General features: G+C 37.7%; 2 protein-coding genes across 4 annotated transcripts in view; one reads left to right on the top strand and one right to left on the bottom strand.

Moving 5' to 3' along the window:
* LOC139761706 (uncharacterized) overlaps positions 1–15369 on the bottom strand; it is a 44050-nt gene extending 28681 nt beyond the window's left edge. For both annotated transcript variants that reach the window (XM_071686072.1, XM_071686071.1), the window contains exons 1-3: positions 14925–15369; positions 8565–8736; positions 6172–6282 (exon numbers count right to left, since the gene is read on the bottom strand). In XM_071686072.1, coding sequence (XP_071542173.1) covers positions 6172–6282; positions 8565–8736; positions 14925–15302 — 661 coding nt within the window. In that variant the 5' untranslated portion in view covers positions 15303–15369. The remainder of the gene's footprint in view (positions 1–6171; positions 6283–8564; positions 8737–14924) is intronic.
* Positions 15370–15659: 290 nt separating this feature from the next.
* Naa80 (N-alpha-acetyltransferase 80) lies at positions 15660–23611 on the top strand. 2 transcript variants are annotated; one of them, XM_071686074.1, is made up of 3 exons: positions 15660–15830; positions 16635–16764; positions 21184–23611. In XM_071686074.1, the coding sequence occupies exons 2-3, from the start codon at positions 16643–16645 to the stop codon at positions 21836–21838; spliced, it is 777 nt and encodes a 258-aa protein (XP_071542175.1). In that variant the 5' UTR covers positions 15660–15830; positions 16635–16642; the 3' UTR covers positions 21839–23611. The 2 variants fall into 2 exon arrangements, with proteins under 2 accessions (XP_071542175.1, XP_071542176.1); XM_071686075.1 differs by lacking the exon at positions 15660–15830 and adding an exon at positions 15999–16237.
* Positions 23612–26489: the final 2878 nt, after the last annotated feature.

A 26489-nucleotide genomic window follows, 5' to 3' on the forward strand; every position in this document is an offset into this window, starting at 1 on the left:
CCACCCCCATTACACATGTATATACATACACGTCCAGACACGCAAGTATACATACCTACACAGCTTTCCATGGTTTACCCCAGACGCTTCACATGCCCTGATTTAATCCACTGACAGCACGTCAACCCCGGTATACCACATCGATCCAAATCACTCTATTCCTTGCCCTCCTTTCACCGATAACACGCATAACATATATACATATATCGGCGTCCTAGCTTCGTCTCTTCGATGTACATCAACTGACTTATATTTCTCTCCTGTGTCTCCCCTGATGATGTGATTATTACACAAAAGTGCACTTGGGAACTTATCGTGTTTCATTTTCCCCGTGGACTCATAGGAATATATATACATACATATCAAAAAGCCATGATGACATCACAAAGACCTGCCTCACACCTACATGTATACCAAAACTTTTGCTCAACTCTCTATCCACTCTTACACATGCATCTGTTCCTCCACAGAGGGCTTTCACACCATCTAACAGTTGTTGCCCTACCCCATATATCCTTAACACATCCCATAAACCATTCTACTTGACTCTGTTATATGTTTTCTCAAGATCCATAAAAGTTACACACAGCTACTTACCTTTCCACAAATACTTTCCCACAGCCATTCTCACCACAAAAATCTGATCCATGCATCCTCTACCTATCCTAAAACCTTCTTGCTTCTCACTTATTCTGCATTCAGTCTCTTCCATCAAGCTATCAATCGACAATCTTGTATACACTTTTCCTGGAGTACTTAACAAACTAATTCCCCTATAATTGCAATTTCTATCCTTAGCACCTTTCCTCTGAATAATGGGACAATAACAGCTTTCATCCAATCCTCAGACACACCCTTATGTTTCCATGCTAAATTACATTACAAATATATCCATTTTGTTACACTTTCTCCTCCATAGTTCAACATTTCAGCAGTACATCCATTCCAGGCACCTTCCCTACCTTAAACCTCATTATCACACTTTTTGCCTTGCTTCTTGGTATAGGATCCTGCACTTCAATCCTTTCCCTTCCATACTCTGTACCCATGCACGTAACAAATGCTGCCTCATCTTCTCCTAAAAATACTTTTTTCTTCTTTCACTTTTGGAGCCTTCAGTCACAGACAGAAGTCCACATCAAGGCCATGCCTTCAGTGAAATATAATGTAATATAATATAATATCTGTCCCTGGGGATAGGGGAGAAAGAATACTTCCCACGTATTCCCTGCGTGTCGTAGAAGGCGACTAAAGGGGAAGGGAGCGGGTGGCTGGAAATCCTCCTCTCTCTCTCTCTTTTTTTTTTTTTTTCCAAAAGAAGGAACACAGAAGGGGGCCAGATGAGGATATTCCCTCAAAGGCCAAGTCCTCTGTTCTTAACGCAACCTCGCTAACAAGGGAAATGGCGAATAGTATAAAAAGAAAAAAAAAAAAATAATATATAATATCCACACATCCTCTACCACTTCTGAAACCACACTGCTCTTCCCAAATCCAATGCTCTGTACATGCCTTCACCCTCGCAATCAATACCCTCCCATATAATTTCCCAGGAATACTCAACAAACTTATACCTCTGTAATTTGAGCACTCACCTTTATCCCCTTTGCCTTTGTATAATGGCACTATGCAAGCATTCCGCCAATCCTCAGGCACCTCACCATGAGTCATACATACATTAAATAACCTTACCAACCAGTCAACAATACAGTCGCCCCCTTTTTTAATAAATTCCATTGCAATACCATCCAAACCCGCTGCCTTGCCGGCTTTCATCTTCTGCAAAGCTTTTACTACCTCTTCTCTGTTTACTGAATCATTCTCCCTAACCCTCTCACTTTGCACACCACCTTGACAAAAACACCCTATATCTGCCACTCTATCATCAAACACATTCAACAAACCTTCAAAATACTCACTCCATCTTCTCACATCACCACCACTTGTTATCACCTCCCCATTTGCCCCCTTCACTGATATGTATGTGGATGTGCCTCTCTTTGTTTCCTGGCACTACCTCACTAATGCTGGAAATAGCAATCAAGTATGAAAAGAATTAAGGTTGTGTCATAAGTAGTTGGGTACAAGATCGTGAGATATAAGAATAAAAATGGAAATGCATGGTGAATGGATGAGATTAGAAATACAGTGGAATAGAAGAAAAGGCATATGGTATATTGCTTGAAAGGAGTGTACCTGTGGAAGTTCTGCTGCTGAGGAGGAAAGAATATAAGATATGTAAGCAGAATGGTGAGAAACTGATAGGGGAAAGCAAAGAAAGAGGTGATGAAGTTTTGGAAGAAAGTTAGGGGAAAAGTTTAGAGAAAATGAAAATTTTCCTGAAAAGAAGGGAAAATGGAAAGAGGTGGATGTAAGAGTGGAAGCATAAACCTGAGAAGGAAGTGGATCAGGCATATCAGGCTTGGAAAAACTCTCTTTCCTCCGACTCCCATTCAGCCTTTTTCATTGCCTGTAATCATTGCAAATACGTTAGCCAGTAGGCAAAGCATTCCTTTATTCACAGAAAGTGTGATAATCTCTCCTTGTCATTCACTGACAAGTTTTTCTGGTCTTTAGCTAAGGATATTGCTAACAATATCTGTCACTCTACCTTTTCTTCTTTTTTCTGCTTTCATGGTACTATTGTTGTCTCTCCTGTAGACAAAGCAACTTTCTTTGGTCCCTGTTTCTCCTCTCACACTACCTTGGATGACAATTACATTCCTATGTCCCTTCCCATAGTCTCTTTCTGAACTGTCTGAAAAGCACTTCTTTCTCTGGACACAAGCGAGGCTAACCATCCCCATGATACTGAAAGAGTGTACCTCTAAAGTTGCACTAGTGCTAGCTCATCTGTTTCATTTCTGTGTAAAAACCAGAACTTTTCTTTTTTCTTGGAAGCATGCATTGGTATATCCCATCCCTAAGAAAGTTGACTTTTCTAACCTCTCTAACTATCATCATGTTACTTTGACATCTACCATTTCCAAAGTCTTTGAACCCCTCCTCAAGTACGTTATCCTCAGACAATTTCATTCTAACAATCCTCTCTCTGATCACCAGTATGTCTTCTGTAAGATCCACTAGTGATATTCTTTTTTGTCTTACTAATTTCTAGTCATTATCCCTGAAATTTTTTTGGGAATCACCTGTAGTTGTCTCTGATATATCCAAAGCTTTTGGAAGGGTATGTCATAGGGGTCTCATCACTAAGCTCTCCCCATTTTGCTTCCCTCCCTCATTTTGCTTCCTTATATCTAGCATCCTCTCCGACTGATCTGTCCCCATGGTTGTTGATGGATCAGCTTTTACCCCGTTCTCCATCAACATTGGTGTCCCTTAAGTTTCTTTTTCCTTTTTATCAAGTTTTGCTCCTTTCCAAATAACCAAATGCACCCTAATGCTGACGACTCAGCACTGCATTCCTCCACATCCTTTCACTCAATCTGGGTATTGTCCGTACACAACTTCCTCAGTAAATTTTGACATGGACAGGATATCTCATTGGGGTAGATGAAATTTGGTTAAATTTAATGCCTCCACGATCCAGTTTTTACCCATCTCTCTGTTGAAAACTCCTGACAACTTTCCTCTTGCCTTTAACAGTTCATTAATTCCACCTCTTGACTCAGTGAGCATACTTGATATTACTATAACATCCATTCTAACATGGAAACCACACAATACAGAAATGGCTAAGTCTGTCTCTTTAGAAACTGGGAGTCCTGTTTAGATGTCAAAATGTCTTTTCTTCCTTACAGTTGCTCCATTTACACAAAGGATTAATCCTTTGTTGTGTAGAGAACTGTTCTCTTATCTAGGGCGGTTTAACTTTGCATCCTCACCTGACAGAGTTGAGTCGATAGCAGTCTGACTTTATAAACTCTCCCAGGCCAACTTCAAAGAGATCCACTTGCCTTACACCACAGTGTTGGTTCACTTTCCATCCTCTATAGGTATTACTATGGTTTTGATTCACTGGAGTTGGCTGCTTGTGTACCCCCACCACTAGCTAGACCATGCAATACTCGGCAGGCTGCTTTGTTACAATGTTAGTGTGTGGCTATTGGCAGTTCAAGGGTAGGGTGTTTTGATAACTGTTTCTTTTCATACACTTTGAAGCTTTGGAGCTGTCTACTCTCTCATCTCTTTGCCAATTACTATGATTTGGCATATTTGAAAATACAAGTTTTTCACTTCCTCCAGATTCAGAAATACTTTCCCATGTGAGAAATACTTAGAAAAGCAAATGGATTTGTATGTAGCATTTATGGATCTGGAGAAGGCATATGATAGAGTTGATAGAGATGCTCTGTGGAAGGTATTAAGAATATATGGTGTGGGAGGCAAGTTATTAGAAGCAGTGAAAAGTTTCTATCAAGGATGTAAGGCATGTGTATGTGTAGGAAGAGAGGAAAGTGATTGGTTCTCAGTGAACGTAGGTTTGGGGCAGGGGTGCGTGATGTCTCCATGGTTGTTTAATTTGTTTATGGATGGGGTTGTTAGGGAGGTGAATGCAAGAGTTTTGGAAAGAGGGGCAAGTATGCAGTCTGTTGTGGATGAGAGAGCTTGGGAAGTGAGTCAGTTGTTGTTCGCTGATGATACAGCGCTGGTGGCTGATTCGGGTAAGAAACTGCAGAAGCTGGTGACTGAGTTCGGTAAAGTGTGGGAAAGAAGGAAGCCGAGTGTAAATGTGAATAAGAGCAAGGTTATTAGCTACAGTGGGGTTGAAGGACAAGTTAATTGGGAGGTAAGTTTGAATGGAGAAAAATAGGAGAAAGTGAAGTGTTTTAAATATCTGGGAGTGGATTTAGAAGCAGATGGAACCATGGAAGTGGAATCATAGTGAATCATAGGGTGGGGGAGGGGGTGAAAGTTCTGGGAGTGTTGAAAAATGTGTGGAAGTCGAGAACGTTATCTTGGAAAGCAAAAATGGCTATGTTTGAAGGAATAGTAGTTCCAACAATGTTATATGGTTGCAAGGCGTGGGCTATAGATAGAGTTGTGCGGAGGAGGGTGGATGTGCTGGAAATGAGATGTTTGAGGACAATATGTGGTGAGAGGTGGTTTGATCGAGTAAGTAATGAAAAAGGAAGAAAGATGTGTGTTAATAAAAAGAGTGTGGTTGAGAGAGCAGAAGAGGGTGTTTTGAAATGGTTTGGTCACATGGAGAGAATGAGTGAGGAAAGATTGACCAAGAGGATATATGTGTCAGAGGTGGAGGGAACGAGGAGAAGTGGGAGACCAAATTGGAGGTGGAAAGATGGAGTGAAAAAGATTTTGAGTGATCGGGGCCTGAACATGCAGGAGGGTGAAAGGTGTGCAAGGAATAGAGTGAATAGGAACGATGTGGTATACCAAGGTCAATGCGCTGTCAATGGATTGAACCAGGGCATGTGAAGCGTCTGGGGTAAACAATGGAAAGTTTTGTGGGGCCTGGATGTGGAAAGGGAGCTGTGGTATCGGTGCATTATGCATGACAGCTAGAGACTGAGTGTGAACGAATGTGGCCTTTGTTGTCTTTTCCTAGCGCAACCTTGCACACATGAGGGGGGAGGGGGCTGTCATTTCATGTGAGGCGGGGTGGCAACGGGAATGAATAAGGGCAGACAGTATGAATTATATACATGTGTATATATGTATATGTCATATATATACATATATACATATATACATGTACATAAATATATACGCACACACATATATATACATACACAAATATACAGATGTACATATTCATATTTGCTCGCCGTCATCCATTCCCAATACCACCCTACCCAAGAGGAAACAGGACAAATGCATGAAAGAAAAGAAAAAAAAAAGATACCATATACATTCTCTTCTCCCCCACACCTGATTGCAGCCCCCTGCTTCAGGGAGGCAGTGCTCAAAAACAGACAGAGAGGGGCTACATCACTCACATCCATACATGAACTGCCATGTGCAATGCACTGAAACCAAAGCTCCCTATTCACACCCAGGCCCCATAGAACTTTCCATGGTTCACCCTTAAATACAACCATAAAACCTTAAATAAAATATCAAATACCTAAAGACATGGCAATGGTATATTTCTAAAACCTTTCAAGAAGATCCTGTATACACAAAAGTAAACTGAATGTGTAAAAAATGATATGATACAAACATACTAATGAAAATCCAAGAACTTACTTGCTTTCAGGGACAGAACCTGATAATGCCGATGACTCATTCTCAGGCGAAGGTTTCGAAGTCTTTTCTGTAGAACTTTGTTTTCATATGGCAGCACTGAGTAGCCTTGAGCTGTGCTGGGCAAGTTTGCACATTAGAATTTTTCAAGAATATCAGGGTAAGTAGTGATCAACTTCAACACAGCACATACAAGAATTCAAGGAAATACTTAAGAGTTGGAAGATTCTAACTTTGATATCCTAGAAACTAAGACTCATTCCCCAGAACAAACCATGGAGGGATGAATATCAATAATTACCTCCTCAATTGGATGAATATATATATACAATGAGTATTATATCAGTAGATAAAATTTCAAATCAATTTCTTTTTAATATTTTGTAAGCCAAATGAAATAACTCAATAATTTTATATGCACAATATTATCTATCAACTATTCTTCCACATGAAAAAACATGACTTTCTGTCTTCTTTCCATTGGTGAGCGAGTAATGTATTAAACACTGTATGCAATGACATGGTAAAATCTGGCTTGTGTGTTATTAGGATCAAGCAAATCCAAAAATACATCATAAAATAAAATAAAGAAAAGAATGAGACAAAGTGACATACAGCATGCAGAGAAGACTTCTAAATGCTGTCAAGAACTATTCAAAGGAAATTAACACTTGTTTGAGAATAAATGGTGGCATGAGTAAGCTGTCTGCAATAACTATGAGAGTATATCAAGTCTGTGTGTTGACACTTTAAATTTTCATGCTTTAAGGGCTGGGACATTCAATGAGATCAGTAAGGTAGGTGACTGCAGTGTATTGCTAAATCACAGTGGAAAAAACAGACGAGTAATTGTGGTGTATAATTGTTCTGCATGAAGATTTCAAAGCTGTTCATGAACTTAGGCAGTCAGAATTAAAAATCAGCAAACATGATAATGGAAAACTATAGCTGAGAAAAAAGTCATGCAATGGAAATGAGCTGGAAGTGCACTGTGAGGTATCAGAAGAATTTAAAGATATGAATTAAGGAGTATGAATGAAACTTGCAAAAAACAGGAAAGCCAATCCTAACTCATGTTTATATGTGAACACCTTAGTCTTCCTGGATTTATGTGGGTAAATATAAAAAGCAACAGAGTTGGGTAACTTACGTAGTATGGTTGGCATTATGAGAAAAAAGTAAAGAAGAAAGAAGTGAGAGATATAAGGTGTGAAGAAATTGTTAGAAAGCCATAATTATAAAAGTTTTATGATGCTAAGACCATATGTTGTCTGCAAACACTTCCTTTCCTGAGCATCCACTCTCATCCATGCTTTTTGATAAAAAAGTGGAGAGGAAGGAGTAATTGCTGGAGCTGAGGTGTTTGGAAACAATGTGGTGTGTGTGTGTGTGTGTGTGTGTGTGTGTGTGTGTGTGTGTGTGGGGGGGGGGGGGGGTTGACTGAAAGGAAAGTAATGCGGTAGTAGAGAGATGTGGTGGTGAGAGGAGTGTGTGTGGAGGATGAATGGAGTTATGCTGAAATGGTCTGGATATACAAAGAGGATGTGTGAGGAAAGGCTGACTAATAATGTATATATGTCAGAAGTGAAGGGAACAAGGAAAAGAGGGGATCAAGAAAGAAGTGGAAGGATGGAGTGAAAGATGATATGAGTGAAAGGGACCTGAAAGTTCATGAGGATGTGAGGCATATATGGGACAGACTGAACTGAAGATGATTTGAGTGAAAGGGACCTGAATGTTCAGAAGGATGTGAGGCATGCATGGGATACACTGAAATGATATACAGGAGGTAACAAATCGTTAATAGGCTGAATTATAGCATATAAAGCAGTTAGAGAAGATCACAAAAAGGTTTGTGAGACCTGATTGTGGAAAAAAGACTATCATTTGCGTTTTATACATGACAGCTAGAGAGCTGATGAGTGAATAAGGCTGTTCTTCATCTATTTATGTTGCTACCTCACTAAAATAAGAAACAGAGAACAAATAAGAAAAATTGGCTATAAATAAGATATAGCACATGATAGGTTGATATGAAATATGATTACACTAGTAACAGAAGGGGTGGACAGGTACAATAAGTGAAATGTTTATGGTCTAAGTTATTTCACATGAGAATGCTAAAGGAGTTATTCGTAACAATGTGCAATGAAATGTTTCAACTGTGAAGGTGGAGCTGTGAATGAGAATGTCAGTCTCACATTATGAATCAATTCGGCAGGTAAGAAGGCAAACAGAGAAGCACTTACATTGGTGCAGAAGTCTATGATTAGCTTAACATACTAGACATGGGATGAAAATGTGTGTGAACTAAGAAGCTGTATGCATGTCATACATCGTATATCATGGGGTTTGTTACTAGGCATAACAGATTCATATCAACAGTATATACTTACAGTAAGCTTCATAGCCATGACTGAGACACATGGAAGGTGACACATTTGCAAACGTCAATCCAGGGGGAGGTTCTAAGTCAAAAGTTGTGTCCTCTCCTTCCCCTGTACTAACACCCACAGAAAGCGGAAAATGTAGTTGTAGTCGACTACCTTCTGGAATGTCCATCTTGGGCTGTGGTAAAAACTGGAATTATTTCTAACCTCAGAAGCATAAATGACCCAACAATCTCTAACAGTGACAAATTTTCTTATGCAATTACATGCTAACTGGCCTATAGATAAACATATGAACAGAGAGCCTCAAAGAGAAAACTGTTCCTAAATAATGTCAATGCTGTGATGTATCTGTAATTCTATATATTCCTATTTCTGGCTTAAGTTTTCATATCTAAAATATCTTTTGAGACTGACAATAAGATTTTGATATACTTCATTAAAAATTATGTGTACTTCAAGACCTAAAATCCAAAAAACTTGTCCTTAACTTGGTTTAGTGATTTGTATGATTTATTTCTTTAACAGTACTCTGTATCTATTCTCTGTTGAGCATTTACTTTCTTTTCATACCTTAAAGGAATCCTATGAAGTAATATTCTCGCTATTCTGAGAGGTAATGCTGTAGGTTTTCTAGGTAAAAGGCTAAAAGGTTCCTCAAATATTGTACTTACAGAAATTCAGCCAGCTAGTTAAAGATCTGAGACTACTGTTAGATTCTGTAACATTAGCTTATCCAACAGATGACCTCCCACTAGTTATTTCCCTCATGCCTGCTACCTCCCAGATGCAAAAAAATTATGAAAAACCATATACACTATAGCAAATATTTCTTAACAGTGAGTTGCAGCAACTAATTTTTGTCATGTCATTTCAGTATGAGAATACTTCATGACCATGATTAGCTATTTGTAACAATACTGTATACATACTTGTACCAGCTCTGTTACATGACAGAACTCATATACTGTGTGTGAAACCCACCATAATTTGAGATATAATGTATCATATATCTAAATCTCTATCTTATGCATCATGCAAAATATTTAAGATCACATGATTACAGCTTTGGCCAGAAAATCAACAAGATTTCCAGTCAATGCTTGATCCATTTTCTTGTTTTCAATTCCCATTCATTTTTGCATATTTCTTAGAGTCCAGACTAACTGGCAGCTAACAGTCTCTCCACCTAGGATTTTCTCACTGTTTGTCTTTATACTAATTCTCCCAACAGTTTATATCTGTTCTTTCAGCAAAATCAAGAAATTTCTGAAAGTAAACTACATGAAAGGGGGTTCCATAAAATCAAATCAACTTTAACCATTAAGAAAATGTGTAGAAAACAAAACATTTTAAGGAAATGACCTACTCAAAAGGTTTAAAAGAAAGTGGTTTTTGACAGTTCACAAGGGTGTTACATATGTAGTTTGATACCTACAACAGAACATTACACCTCCACAATAAATGGTGCAGTGCAAATCTAAAGCCAAAACTCAATGTAACTACTGCACACAATGTAACTAAAAACTCTCTGTCTCATTCAAGTATCTGAGAATGGCACTGCAACTGCAAGGCAACAGGAAGAGTTCAAAAGTCAGGTAATGGCAAGCAGAGAACAAATGAAGAGGATATGGAACAAGTTCCAAAAGCATTTCACTGCAATCCAAGAGAATCTAACAGGACTACAGAAATTTAATCACATACCACATCTGTACACAAAATATAAAAATTTTATTTATTTATTTTGCTTTGTCGCTGTCTCCCGCATTTGCGAGGTAGCACAAGGAAACAGATGAAAGAAATGGCCTAACCCACCCCCATACACATGTATACACATACACGTCCACACACGCAAATATACATACCCATACATCTCAATGTACACATATATACACACACAGACACCTACATATATACACATACACACAATTCACACTGTCTGCCTTTATTCATTCCCATCGCCACCTCGCCACACATGAAATAACTTCCCCCTCCCCCCTCATGTGTGCAGGGTAGCGCTAGGAAAAGACAACAGGGGCCCCATTCGTACACACTCAGTCTCTAGCTGTCATGCAATAATGCCCGAAACCACAGCTCCCTTTCCACATCCAGGCCCCACAGAACTCTCCATGGTTTACCCCAGACGCTTCACATACCCTGATTCAATCCACTGACAGCACGTCGACCCCGGTATACCACATCGATCCAATTCACTCTATTCCTTGCCCGCCTTTCACCCTCCTGCATGTTCAGGCCCCGATCACACAAAATCTTTTTCACTCCATCTTTCCACCTCCAATTTGGTCTCCCACTTCTCCTCGTTCCCTCCACCTCCGACACATATATCCTCTTGGTCAATCTTTCCTCACTCATTCTCTCCATTTGTCCAAACCATTTCAAAACACCCTCTTCTGCTCTCTCAACCACGCTCTTTTTATTTCCACACATCTCTCTTACCCTTACATTACTTACTCGCTCAAACCACCTCACACCACATATTGTCCTCAAACATCTCATTCCCAGCACATCCACCCTCCTGCGCACAACTCTATCCATAGCCCACGCCTCGCAACCATACAACATTGTTGGAACCACTATTCCTTCAAACATACCCATTTTTTTCCGAGATAATGTTCTCGACTTCCACACATTTTTCAAGGCTCCCAGGATTTTCGCCCCCTCCCCCACCCTATGATTCACTTCCACTTCCATGGTTCCATCTGCTGCCAGATCCACTCCCAGATATCTAAAACACTTCACTTCCTCCAGTTTTTCTCCATTCAAACTTACCTCCCAATTAACTTGACCCTCAACCCTACTGTACCTAATAACCTTGCTCTTATTCACATTTACTCTTAACTTTCTTCTTTCACACACTTTACCAAACTCAGTCACCAGCTTCTGCAGTTTCTCACATGAATCAGCCACCAGCGCTGAATCATCAGCGAACAACAACTGACTCACTTCCCAAGCTCTCTCATCCCCAACAGACTTCATACTTGCCCCTCTTTCCAAAACTCTTGCATTCACCTCCCTAACAACTCCATCCATAAACAAATTAAACAACCATGGAGACATCACACACCCCTGCCGCAAACCTACATTCACTGAGAACCAATCACTTTCCTCTCTTCCTACACGTACACATGCCTTACATCCTCGATAAAAACTTTTCACTGCTTCTAACAACTTGCCTCCCACACCATATAAAAATATCTTATGCTAATACTCTAAGTATGAGCAATAAATCTTAGAATTAGAAACAACAGCATTAGAAGGAAATTATATGACTGCCATTTCTGCATCTTGATTAGATATCACCAAAAGATATTTCCGTGCCAAATACAAAATCTCTGGGTACACTGTTTAATAGGGATAGGGGAAACAAAGTCGGCAGTGGTACCTTACTCTCTGATAAAGCCAATCTAAATCCAGAAGTAAAAAATTTTGTAGCCGTTGAGAATGTTGACTTCGTTTTTGTAAAAAATTAAAGATAAACTTCGCAAGGAAATAACAGGACAAATCCATAGGCCCTGCACACACACTAAAAGTAGATGAAAGATTTTATGATCAGTTAATAGTAATTTGTAATGAACTAGATTCTATTACAGTAGTAAGAGATTTTAACATACCATTACCTAAATGAGGGGAGAACACTTTTCAGTATCTCTGGGCGTGGACTCAACATAAATTCAAGTGATAATGCCCTAATCCAATTAATCAAGGACCCTACTCACAATGAGAACATATTAGATTTATTACTAACTACAAATGAGTTCTCATTAACAAAATATTAAAGTTGGAGAAAAGTTTAGGGCAAGTGATCACCGACAAATTACTTTTGAGGTCACTTTCACCACCGCATGAAATGCTTGTCAACATGAGAGTTGCAGAAAAAAATACACAATTTTATGTCAGCAAATGTTAAAGATCATTGCACTGCTCTTGACAGGCAAACCTGGCAGATATTGTCTGTGAAAACAACATGAATGTAGTTTGGGAAAGCTTCAATGAAACCTTCAAAGTAGTAAAGGAAACCTATGTGCCCATGTGTTGTGGATGGTCTATTCATAAAACAAAGCCAAGATGGTGGAAAAGTGAAATAAAAAAGTGCTTGCTGCCTATGTAAGTAGCTCACAAGAAACTTAAACAGAACAGTAACCTACATGATAGAGTAAGTCATGTAAACTTACATAAAGTAAAAGAGTTATATGACAAAATGAACATCAATATGAAGTATTCATTGCTGAAAACAGCAAATGAAGCCCTAAAAAGTTTTACAGTTATGTTAGAAGCATGATAGTCATTATCCAGTAAACTGATTAATTAATTATGGAAAAAGGTAATGTAGTTTAAGACAAAAAAGCCATGACAAAAATATCAAATGATTCTTTTGCATCTGTATTCATGATCGAAGACACAAAAATGTTCCAAACCCAGTTTCATTGATAACTGAGGAGAATCTTCTGCTCAAAGACACAAAAATGTCCCAAACCCAGTTTCATTGATAACTGAGGAGAATCTTCTGCAAGAAATTGACATAAAAGCTGAAAACATACAATCAGCATTAAACGGAATGAAAATAAATAAAACAGGAAGCCCTGATAAGTTTTATCCAAGGACAATAAAAGAGGTGAAAGATGAGATAGTTAAGCCTTTGACTGCCCTTTTCAATAGGTCATTTGCTACAAGAAAAGTTCCAGATGAATAGAAATTTGTCAATGTGATGAAAGGATAAGAGAGAGGTGTGGTAGTTGAGACAGCTGAAAAGGGTGCGCTGAAATGGTTTGAACATATTGAAAGAATAAGGGGTATATGTTGACAAAGAGGATATATATCAGAAGCAGAGGAAACAAGGAGAATGGAGAGCCCAAACTGGAGATGGAAGGATGGAGTGAACAAGATTTTGAGTGACTGAGGCCTAAACATGCAGGAGGGTGAAAGGCATGCATGAAGTAAAGTAAATTAGAACAATGAGGTACACTGTGGTCAGCATCCTATTAATGGACTGAACCACAGCACATAAAGCATTCAGGGTAAACCATAGAAGGGTCTGTGGGGCCTGGCTGTGGATAGGGAGCCGTAGTTTCAGTGCATACATGACAACTCGAGAATGGATGTGAGTGGATCAGGCCTTTCTTCATTTGTTACCAATGCCACCTCAGTATAGCAGAATTTTAAGGCAGTCAAGTTTGAAACAAAAAAATGATGTCAATATTGTTTCTCTATCTTGGAAAACCCACACTTCACAAATGAAGTCAATATATAAAAATGTAGGCATGTTCTCATAACAGAACTTTAATCAAATTTTATAATGACATATTTCTCTCTATGCACAGAGTAATGCTCTCAATTATGAGCAGCCCAAACTTAGTCAACTGACTCAAACTCTACACCAGCAGGAATTATAAGCTTCCCAAATCTGACTTCAAAAACTTGTTCCAAAATGTCGCTTACCTTTCCAATACAGAAAGGTTGTGAGAACCCTATGCCATGGGGCCTGTCAGTCCTACCCTACTGCTGACAGATATACGAGATGATCTCAAACAAATGTCGCTCAGTACACCAACAACTATAAGGGTTCGCACACTGAAGATAATTAACCCTTAAGCTTCTCTCATCATCTGACATTCCTGTTATAGAAGGCTCCAATCATCACATGAAGATTCAGTTTTTCCAGCTTCTGTTGAAATATCCAGGGGATTTATTTTACCATTAATAACTTATACAGGTTTCTATTGTTGCCAGGAAGGTGCAGGAAAGAATTCTGCTCTCCTCAATATCCACACAAACACCATTATGGGTATATGACTGTCATCCATCAACCTATGAAAGCCTCATCAAACCTTACAGCCTCAGTAGACTGACCAAAATGACAGCAGAAAATACCAACATTATTTTCATCTGCTGGAAAGACATGATCACCCGGCATCATCTGATGACATTCAGCGCCTGGTATTATTCAACTAAAATACTGAACACTCATATACTGACTGCTAAGAAAGGATAGATGAGGATTTTATAAGTTCTATTCATTCGTTATCAGGTGTATTACCTATTTCTAAATCAACCCCTAAATTTCCCTTAAAAAATGCTAATACTTCATCAATGTCATTCTATCAGTAAATAAAACCAATCAATCCTCTGTATCTCTATAATCACAACAAACTATATAAGGCTTCTAAAACAGTAGTTAATTATTTCCTAGAGCTAATTTCAATGCAGAGCTAAAATAAACTTTACATAGTTCAAATTACTTCAGACAAGAGGTAAATATAATGACCAGAAATGTCTGTGAGGTTGCACTACTCTGATGATTGACTTCATGGTGATTTTCTATACACCTTAAATCTAACCCATACCTACCGCCTTAAATACAGGAACTGCATTATTTGTAGGGGTATTTACAGTACTTGTTCCAACAACTGACACTTCTGCTTCATTATTATTCTTCCGATTTTCTAGCACTTCCAATGGGATGTCACCGACAACAGTTGCTGCTAGTGTTCTCAATGGTGAAGGTGCAGGCTTACTGGTAGCAGCTTCAGCCTCAGTAGCTGTCAGTAAAACTGGGGAAGGAGAATCATTCGGGGCATCATCAGGAGACGGTTCATTATCATCGGTTAATGGAACTCCCTCCACTGAGGCTGGTGGTCTTTCTCCTTCCATCGCAATGTCTACAGAACCACCAGCCTCCTCTATACTCCCATTACTACTCTCTGTTGAGTCAATACCAGAGTCCATTGCTGTTAGAACCTATTGCAGTATATATAAAAAGACTCTAGCAATGGTATTACAACCTTGACGCGATATAAAGTTTACATTCATACTTACGCATCATATACTGGATAAAGGGACAAACTTTTATGGTTTTTATTCCTTCATAAGCCATATTTTTTGCTAAATATATATTTGAATAATCATAAAATGGAAATGATATATTATACATCTATTAAATATCTTTCGATATGCTATTCTTGCTCTTTAAAAAGCTCTTTAAAATAGCCGGAAAAACTATAAAAACAAACCTCAAAATGTAACTTTTGTACCGAGTAATATTTATCATATATTATTAAACACTGGTTGCGATAATATTTAGTATTTTGTGAAATTATACTAATAGTTTATATTACTTATCTATATTCTTTCATCGTTTTACAGCTCTCTTCTGTTGTTTCAGATCAACAGCACTACTAAATGTGTTCTAAAGTGTAAAACACCTCACCGAAATATTCGTAATATATATTTATAGCAGAGATGGTCGTTCTTCAGGTGTGTTCCATGTGCTTTTTTGTACTAGATTTACGTGATTGTAGCTGCTGTGTTTAGGAATGATAATTAAAGATTTAAAGTTTTATTGAGGAAAACTGAAAGTAACCATTTTTTGTACTTTCTCCAATTGTAGACCCGTATGACCCATAGGGTCAGAAGCTAACCTTATCTTGAGGAAGATAAGGCAATGCATTGCGGGGTACCACGTCTGGGTATAATGGTGCCGCTTTTGGGCCGGGGTGCTGTATATTGGACCGTAATACTGGGAATATAAGGGAACATTTTTAAAATGGATGAGCCAGCTGGAGCTAGTGGTGTGCCCACTCCATGCCAATAATGTTGTGTATATCAGTGACACCTCAGCCATTACTGAGAGTCATTGCTTTGATTATCAATTGAATTAGAGGGCAAGTTTGTTGAAGTACTTTGATATGTTCTTTTGTTTTCTTTAACCTGACACAGTGAAATTTAGGGTAATATATCAGTTTAGCCTTGCATTGCCTCTTGGCTCTGCAGAAATTGCTACTGATGTTTTAGGTGCTTTATTTTTTCATTACAGAAATACATGCAGAACATGTTCTGAGCATTATATTTTATTGAATGACATTAGATAAAGGCAATAAGGGTTATGTATTTCAGGAAAATAGGAAATTTAAATTGTAAAAATAAATAACGCATGTGTAAGAATTAGCAGGACCAATAAAAAACTCACCTAATTTCACCTAGTAGCCATTATAGTAGGAGAAACATAAAAATTTTTTCATCTTTTGCTGGGTATCATTTTAAAGAAATTGAAAATTACAGATACAAAGATGACAGGTGAAAGGGGAGAAGATGGTGAAACTAAGATTGTTGTTCTTCATCACTATCCAGAATATACTGAAGACTGCATGAAGATTCTCAATGAACAATGGCCACGCAGTAAAACTCTCAGGTTAGAATTTTGCTCTCGAGATCTTTTCTTCTGTAACAGGATTCAGCCTATAAACCTATAAACAAGGGACATTTAAAGTCTTGATCTTTTTCTATTAACAATAATGCCTGTGGGTAAACACATTATCTACCCTAAAGAACAGTATCACCTCATGCTAACCACCTCTCAACAACATCTCATCTGTAAAAGAAACCTTATATGACAAGGCAGGATATACATGAATAAACACTGCCATTTATTCTTATTGTACTCTCGCCTCAGCAACAGTTTCAGGCTTATGTCTTCGTTTCACATGCATTAGTATTCTTGCATAGAGTTTTCCTGGTATACCTAAGAGACTTATTCCCCTGTAATTGCTACACATCCTTAGCACCTTTTCCTTTGAATAAAGTAATGATAATAACTTTTACCCAATCCTCAGACACAGACTGTTTCCATGCTAAATTACATATAAGATGCAATCATTCTTATCACACTTTCTCCTCCATACTTCAGCTGTAATCCCATCCACCCCAGGTGCCTTTCTTGGAATTCTTCAGCAAATTCTCTGATGAAGCAACTTCCTGTTTCACCCATTAAAATTTCTTGTGGTCTGAGTGGCTTCGTGTGTGTATGTATATATGTATGTATATGTTATATGTGTATATGTATGGATATGTATGGGCACTTATATATATATATATATGTGTATTTGGGTGAATGGGTTGTTCTTCATCTGTTTCCTGGTGCCACCTAACTGATGCAGGAAACAGCAATCAAGTATAATGAATAATATAAATACTTTTTTACATTAAAACTTGAATGTAGTAGAAAATAGATTTCAGTATAATTTCAAAATGAATTTCATTAGTTGTTGTAGATCATTTTGGTAACATGCCAGGAAGATTTATCAGCTGTGGTCAAGTCAGTGCACTACAATTATGAAAGCAGTTTTGATACTATGTTATTTTAACACCAGATTTGTATTCAGCATAAAAAATACTTCTTATAATGAGTTTTTAAAGGAAATCTATTTTATTGAGAAAAGTACCAAAAATTGAAGGGTATTTTTTAGCTCCAAAAACTTTGTTTCAAAATTGAGGGATAAGATATTCAAACACTTCTATACTTGAAATAATCATGGAAAATATATCATAATGCTCTCAGTACCTGATACATACTCAGTAATTATGATACAAAGGAACAGAAAATATTTTGAAATTGACTTCATTTAACAACTAAATTGAATGTCATAAAGACTACTAAACATTATTCTAACACCAGATTTGTATTCAGCAGGAAAAATACCTCTTGAGTCTATAAAGGAAATGAATTTTTCTGAGAAAAATACCAAAAATTGAAGGTAATAGTTCAAGAGATCTTTTTAGCTCAAAAAATTTCATGTTTCAAAATTTAAAGACAAGATATTCAAACATTTCTATACTTGAAATAATCTTGGAACATATATCATAATCCTCTCAGTTACCAATTCATGCCCAGTAAATACGATGCAAAAGATCAGAAATTTTTTTTTTTTTTTTTTTTTTTTTTTTTTTTATACTTTGTCGCTGTCTCCCGCGTTTGCGAGGTAGCGCAAGGAAACAGACGAAAGAAATGGCCCAACCCCCCCCCCCCATACACATGTACATACACACGTCCACACACACAAATATACATACCTACACAGCTTTCCATGGTTTACCCCAGACGCTTCACATGCCTTGCTTCAATCCACTGACAGCACGTCAACCCCTGTATACCACATGACTCCAATTCACTCTATTCCTTGCCCTCCTTTCACCCTCCTGCATGTTCAGGCCCCGATCACACAAAATCTTTTTCACTCCATCTTTCCACCTCCAATTTGGTCTCCCTCTTCTCCTCGTTCCCTCCACCTCCGACACATATATCCTCTTGGTCAATCTCTCCTCACTCATTCTCTCCATGTGCCCAAACCATTTCAAAACACCCTCTTCTGCTCTCTCAACCACGCTCTTTTTATTTCCACACATCTCTCTTACCCTTACGTTACTTACTCGATCAAACCACCTCACACCACACATTGTCCTCAAACATCTCATTTCCAGCACATCCATCCTCCGGCGCACATCTCTATCCATAGCCCACGCCTCGCAACCATACAGCATTGTTGGAACCACTATTCCCTCAAACATACCCATTTTTGCTTTCCGAGATAATGTTCTCGACTTCCACACATTTTTCAAGGCTCCCAAAATTTTCGCCCCCTCCCCCACCCTATGATCCACTTCCGCTTCCATGGTTCCATCCGCTGACAGATCCACTCCCAGATATCTAAAACACTTCACTTCCTCCAGTTTTTCTCCATTCAAACTCACCTCCCAATTGACTTGACCCTCACCCCTACTGTACCTAATAACCTTGCTCTTATTCACATTTACTCTCAACTTTCTTCTTCCACACACTTTACCAAACTCAGTCACCAGCTTCTGCAGTTTCTCACATGAATCAGCCACCAGCGCTGTATCATCAGCGAACAACAATTGACTCACTTCCCAAGCTCTCTCATCCCCAACAGACTTCATACTTGCCCCTCTTTCCAGGACTCTTGCATTTACCTCCTTTACAACCCCATCCATAAACAAATTAAACAACCATGGAGACATCACACACCCCTGCCGCAAACCTACATTCACTGAGAACCAATCACTTTCCTCTCTTCCTACTCGTACACATGCCTTACATCCTCGATAAAAACTTTTCACTGCTTCTAACAACTTGCCTCCCACACCATATATTCTTAATACCTTCCACAGAGCATCTCTATCAACTCTATCATATGCCTTCTCCAGATCCATAAATGCTACATACAAATCCATTTGCTTTTCTAAGTATTTCTCACATACATTCTTCAAAGCAAACACCTGATCCACACATCCTCTACCACTTCTGAAACCGCACTGCTCTTCCCCAATCTGATGCTCTGTACATGCCTTCACCCTCTCAATCAATACCCTCCCATATAATTTACCAGGAATACTCAACAAACTTATACCTCTGTAATTTGAGCACTCACTCTTATCCCCTTTGCCTTTGTACAATGGCACTATGCACGCATTCCGCCAATCCTCAGGCACCTCACCATGAGTCATACATACATTAAATAACCTTACCAACCAGTCAACAATACAGTCACCCCCTTTCTTAATAAATTCCACTGCAATACCATCCAAACCTGCTGCCTTGCCGGCTTTCATCTTCCGCAAAGCTTTTACTACCTCTTCTCTGTTTACCAAATCATTTTCCCTAACCCTCTCACTTTGCACACCACCTCGACCAAAACACCCTATATCTGCCACTCTGTCATCAGACACATTCAACAAACCTTCAAAATACTCATTCCATCTCCTTCTCACATCACCGCTACTTGTTATCACCTCCCCATTTACGCCCTTCACTGAAGTTCCCATTTGCTCCCTTGTCTTACGCACCCTATTTACCTCCTTCCAGAACATCTTTTTATTCTCCCTAAAATTTACTGATAGTCTCTCACCCCACGTTTAAAATTTACTTCATTTTAACACCAGATTTTTATTCAGCTTGAAAAATACTTCTTATAATGACTTTTTAAAGGAAATCTATTTTTCTGAGAAAAATGCAAAAATTCAGGGTATTTTTTAGCTCGAAAAACTTTTTGTTTCAAGATTGAAAGATTAGATATTCAAACACTTCTATACTTGAAAGAATCATGAAAAATATATCATAATGCTCACAGTTACCGATACATACACATTAAATAAGATGCAAAGGAACAGAAGTATTTTAAAATTGACTTCATTTAACAGCTTAATTAGATGTCATTAAGAGAACTGATGTTATTTTAACACCAGATTTGTATTCAGCATAAAAAATACTTATTATAATGAGTTTTCAAAGGAAATTTTATTTTCTGAGAAAAATGCCTGTCATATCTAGGGTATGGCAGGTAGGGCAAAGGCCCTGGGCGCCACTCAACAGGTTTGTTTTTTGACATAAGTTACCCGATTGACCTTTTTAACGGTTAGGTTTGTGAAATAAAAAAGAACCTCGCCTACTTTTCAACTATAGTAATATTTTGCTCCTGTCTGTTGCATTACCGCTTCTACATTACAGTTTTGATCAAATGAGGTTTTAAGTCTTTAAGAGTTTATATGAATTTGAGCTTGGCCTAACTCTTCATCAGTTTATAATTACACTGTATTCATTTTCATATACATCCACTGTATATACATTTTTTATCAAGCCAGGGGCGCAATGTCAGTTCTTGCCGTAGGCGCTATTTCCCCTAGATACGCCCTTGTATCCATTTATTTATTCTTACATTTCTTTTATAGAATATGCATTTCCATTTTTATAGTCATGATTGTCTTCATTTATTTATTTTATGACCATTTATCAATCCTGATTTTTTTTATCATTTAGGTTAAGATCTCTCCATTCATCATGTGACCAGTTTCCTACCTCATTGGCACTTCTACGATGTGAATCAAAAGGAAAAACGGAAGTAATAGGGCATGCAAGAATAAACATGCTGCCTCAGGAACAAAATGCAGCCTGGGTTGAATCAGTTATTGTTCGCCAAGATCTTCGTAGAAAAGGTTATGGGCGTATCCTCATGACGAAGACTGAGGACTATGTACGTGCCTGTGGTTTTAACACACTCTATCTTTCAACACATGATCAACAAATATTTTATGGTAGGCTTGGCTATGAGTTTTGTGCTCCTGTGTGTATTTATGGTGGGACTGTAAACAGACACCTTCTGCCAAAGCAGTTTGTAACATCATTGATACCTAAAAGTAATGAAAATATAAAATCATCAGATAATTCTGTTCCTAAAGTAACAAATCTTTGTAAGGAACTCTCAGTAAATTGCATAGCTTTGGAAAGGAAAGGTTTTCCTTCAAAAATTAACTCATGGGAGTCAAGTAAATCTGTTGATCCACAAGCAGTGAGCCCGACACCACCCCCACCACCACCTCCACCACCTCCCCCTTCAAAAACTAAAAAATGTGACATTCAAAAACTAGATATAAAAGCTATGTCAAAAATGTACATGAAAAAGGACTTAACATAATAATTTTTTGTTTATGTGTGTACATATGTGATGATTACCTACATTTGTAGGTAGGGGAAGGAGTTACTTTGTTACAAAACCCCATCTCTTAACCTTTCTTTTCTGTCATACTTTTTATAACACTTCCCACATTCTTTGTTTCTTCACTTAGATTCCTCATTCCCTCACCACTATTATTATGAAATTCTTTTTCTTCTAAGGCTCAGTCACCTGTTCCTGATGCTACTTTGCTCTTGTAAGAAGTAGCAAATGCTTATGAAAGAATTTCTTCATACCTTTTCTTTTTCATTTCTTTATGATATTGCATGCCCTTTGTTGATTGTAGTCCTTTCCATTTCAAAGAATTGATCAATGTGAACAGTGTTCAATCAGTTACATATCTGAAAGTTATTATATGAAGCATTTAGAACAATAATGACGTACATGCCAGATTCAAATTTTGAGAAAATGAAAATTAGTTTTGAGAAAGTAATTAGAGATAACATTTCTTCTTTCTCTCACTCTTGTTCACTGTTCCTTGCATTGGTGAGGTATAACCAGGAACAGATGAAGGAAAGGCCTCATTTACTAACATCCATCCTCTATTTGTCCAAAACCACATCCCTCTATCCACCAGCAGGTCCCACAAACCTTTCTGTGGTTTCCTCCGGGTGCTTTATATTCCGTGGTTCATTCCATTGACAGCATATAGCAACCTTTATCAAATCAATAGAAATTGATGAATTTGCTCTCATTTTGAAAGGATAATGTGCTCCAAATAGTACTTACACTAATAACACCCAAACAGACAAACTTTCCACTTCTTTTTCTCACTTTGCCACTGCTTTTCATTCCTCTTTCTCACTTTGTAGTAGCCTTATATAACAGGTTGCATTTCACTGTCACATGTACTCATTTTTCACACTGCTGCTGCAAAAATAGTAAGCACTAGCATAGCACATGTGAGTAAACTCAAACACGGTATAATACTGGCCCAAGAGGCATGGCTTGATGCTCATTGGCTGACCCATGAGCCTGCTACCAAGATGATCATTAGTTGCTGCCTCTTGTTATGCATATCCCCATGAACCTGAATGCTACAGTACTCTTATTTCTGCTAGTGCTGCATAAAACATTGCAAAATTCTTCCTAACGTGTCTATGAAATGATTAAGTGTATCATTAATATCCCAAGGTCTTTTCACAACTTGAGTCCTCTAAATTCTTTGTAGCTGTCTTAGAGTTTTCTCCTCCATATATCCTATCATTTGACACTCAGTAAACTATATATCATTCTTCTTTGACCTTCTTTCTCCATACTTGACAGTTGGCGTCCATCTAGTATTGCAGACTTTGCAGAATATCTTGTAACTGTTCCAATCTGTCTATCAATCTATTTTTCTCTTGACACCTATTCCCTCCAGGAACTCCCAGAAGGGGGTGGCCATGGCAAAAGAGTCTCCAACATTAGTGAACTCCAGCACTAGAGCACTGGGACTGTTCCCATACTCTGATTATGGAATTAGGTCTGTGTTCCTGTAGAAATTGTTTAGCACTCTGAAATTTCTCCCTTACATAACTATAGAAATTGTTTAGCTCTTCAGATTTAGGTTCCTTCATGACTCCATTTTTTATATAGTCACTGATTACATGCTCAAGAATGTTTACTGTACACTCAAACGTTTCAAATCCAACAACACTGGGGGCAAGCAGTTGCCGGAATTTAGAATTTTCTGAATTTTGGGTATTAGTGCCAAAGGGGACCTGATAGCAGATCAAATAAATTATGATGAAACCTGTAAAGTTTTCTTTTCCCAATATATAAGTTTGTATAAGTTTTAAATGTTATTGCAACTGTAATTTTTTACTGTACTTAATAAAAGTTCTTAATTGTTTCAGATCCTAAAGTGTATTTACAGAATAAGGTATAGATCATTATAGTACTTAGTTGAAGTGCCAGGGACAGCATCTACCACAGTTGAGACTGAAGATGATTAAACATGAACTGATACTTCAGGGAAGGTAGAAGACTGGTTATGCATTTCAACCATTGTAGAAGTTGGTCTGGATGTGGAGGATCAACAAAAGTTAACTCTAAGCTCAAGAGCATCAGGCAAGGGCTTAGTGAAGGGCTGGACTTTCTGTGCCTGGGTTTGGATGAGACTTTGATGGTTATCAAGCAGTATTTTAGTGTCGCTTGTATTTAGGGTTTTCTTTCTATTGTGTACACTATAGTATACAGAGTAATGCAAACTGCAACAGACAATTAGCTTCTGAACATATTTGTAGTATATGACAAGCAGTAGATGATTATGCAGGAGTGTCATTGAGCACCAGTACCCTCCCAAGTGCTGGAATTTGGGAGCTGCCAGAACTGGAATGTTGAAATTGCATTAGGTTTGTCAGTGTTTTGATCACTGTTTTTTTACTTTGGATGTTTTTCTTTGTTTTCCTCTTAATATTTGTTCTTTCTTTCTTTAACTGACTCATCTTTCTTTTAATGAATACTCTTTCAAATTCTTCATAATTTGCATGTTTATCTGCCTGTCTTAAAACTGTGTGGTCATTACACTGCTATACTCTTCTCTGAAATTAACCTTCACCGGTCCTCCTCAATACATCTGTATTTCTTATGCTCAGTTTTGGAGACTCTTCCGTGTCTGGTTACCCTCTGCTAGAGTTCTTTACTGTGTTTTATTATCCCACCCCTTCAGACACTCAGTATGGTACTTATCCATTCCAAATATCACCAGTACTTTTTTTTTTATTAATTTTATGATTTTAGCCAAACGCGATTGGTGGCTAACATCTTGGAGCTTAATTTTATTTACTATGAGGCTTGTTATCTTATAGTAACTTTTTTTTACCTCAAACATTCATCATCTTTTTTTTTCAAATCTTTAATTTCAGTTCCTCACTTATCTTCCTAATACAGTATCTTTAAGATCATTTAAAATTTTCTGAGTCATTTGTACATTGTAGTTTTCCCCAGTTTTGAAGCCTGTTATCTTGTCTTGCAACTCCTTTTTTGCCCTCAAGTATTCATTCATCATTAATCCTTTCAGCTTATCTTATCTGGCTATCATTTTCTTCATTCAACTCCATGACATTTCTAGTTTTCTCAGTCTTCCCACTTAGCAGTTTTCCCTTCCCTTTATAGCCAGCCTTTTCTCTTGACTGATACATTATTGGCTCTGTTAAGTCAGTTCCACTTGACCCATCCTTATGAGAAAAACAATTTCTCACCTTTATATCCTCGTCCTCGCTTGCTCGTTTCTTCTCAGGCATTACAAATTTATCACCATAGTATCGAGGATACTTTTGAAACACAATTTAGTTCCTGCTTCTGAATTATCTCGTTTCTGTCTGAAATATTTTTGCCTTTCATTTTCACTACCTAAATCTGAACTATCTCAGTCTCTGCTTTAAAAGCATCTCTTGTTTCAAGTTAATTATCCATACTTGTGGTTTCTTCACTAATGAATCCCTCAAAAAAGCACTTTCTTAGAGCAGCTGTCCTCCTGCCAACTCCATTCATAATGGTGCATGCACCCTTACTTTTTCCCAATGTAATATTTCCTTTAGCTTACCTTACCTTTGGAACGTAAGAAAACCCTATGGGATAAAATTTAATCATAAACAAAACACAATGGAAACCACAAGACTCTTAACATGACAGGAAAATAATCAATACTAGTGTTAGGAGAGTTACGAAGAAACACATGTACATCACAACAATGGATATGTTGAACAATATAACAAAGATAAACTGGGTACAAAGGGCACTGAGAATTCCAAAAATGTTTACGACAGAAATATAAGGTTATGTACCGTGAGGCCTCCCAAGTAAAGCTCCTTCCCCTTAGGCATACATCAGTAATTACACACATTCACAAGTGCATGAATGCATCTGCAAATGTATGGCATCCTTGAATGGATACTTTGAAACATCTTCAACTCCAATCAAAAGTAACTTTATCTATTTGTTCTCTTTTGACTGTTAATAACACCAGTCAGGAGAGGAATGAGCCATTCTGATCTCAGGAGTCTGATAACCTAGTTAAATGGGTTATTTGAATAACTAGTCACATAAATAATTTATGTTTTGGTATAACAAAACTTTTTCAATTTTGCTTAGACTTCATCTCAGAGTTTAGTTCTTAAGATTGATTTCCTTACAAACTGATTCTGTCCATCTTAAGTGTATATATGTTTGACTGTCATGAGGTAATTATAAATAAGTAAAGAAATAAACTGTTTAGCGTAATAGCTACCGTGTGTGTGTGTGACAAATGCTGGTCTACATCTTTTTTACTGTGAAATTCAAATATGTTACCTTACCCAACAAATTTGCCAACTCTAGATTTTGTTAATGAGTGTGAATATATACGTCTATTAACATGTCATTTTGTATGTTCTTCAATAAAATTAATAAATCTCTCAAGTTATCTCATTTACTGTACCTGTAATAAATGATGTTTTCTTATATTAGTCATACACCTTCTGGTACGTAAATTACTTCTATAAGCAATGTGGCCCATGCACAATCTACTCCATATACTTCAGTTTCTATTTTTGTAAGCTTTTGCAAGTGTGGTGAAAATTTAGTCCATGCAACCACTTCCTTCTAAATTTTCCCTCAGCTTACAGTTTACAAATTAGAGAGCAACAGT

The sequence above is a fragment of the Panulirus ornatus genome, chromosome 41 (assembly GCF_036320965.1).
Source record: "Panulirus ornatus isolate Po-2019 chromosome 41, ASM3632096v1, whole genome shotgun sequence".
Taxonomy (NCBI): domain Eukaryota; kingdom Metazoa; phylum Arthropoda; class Malacostraca; order Decapoda; family Palinuridae; genus Panulirus; species Panulirus ornatus.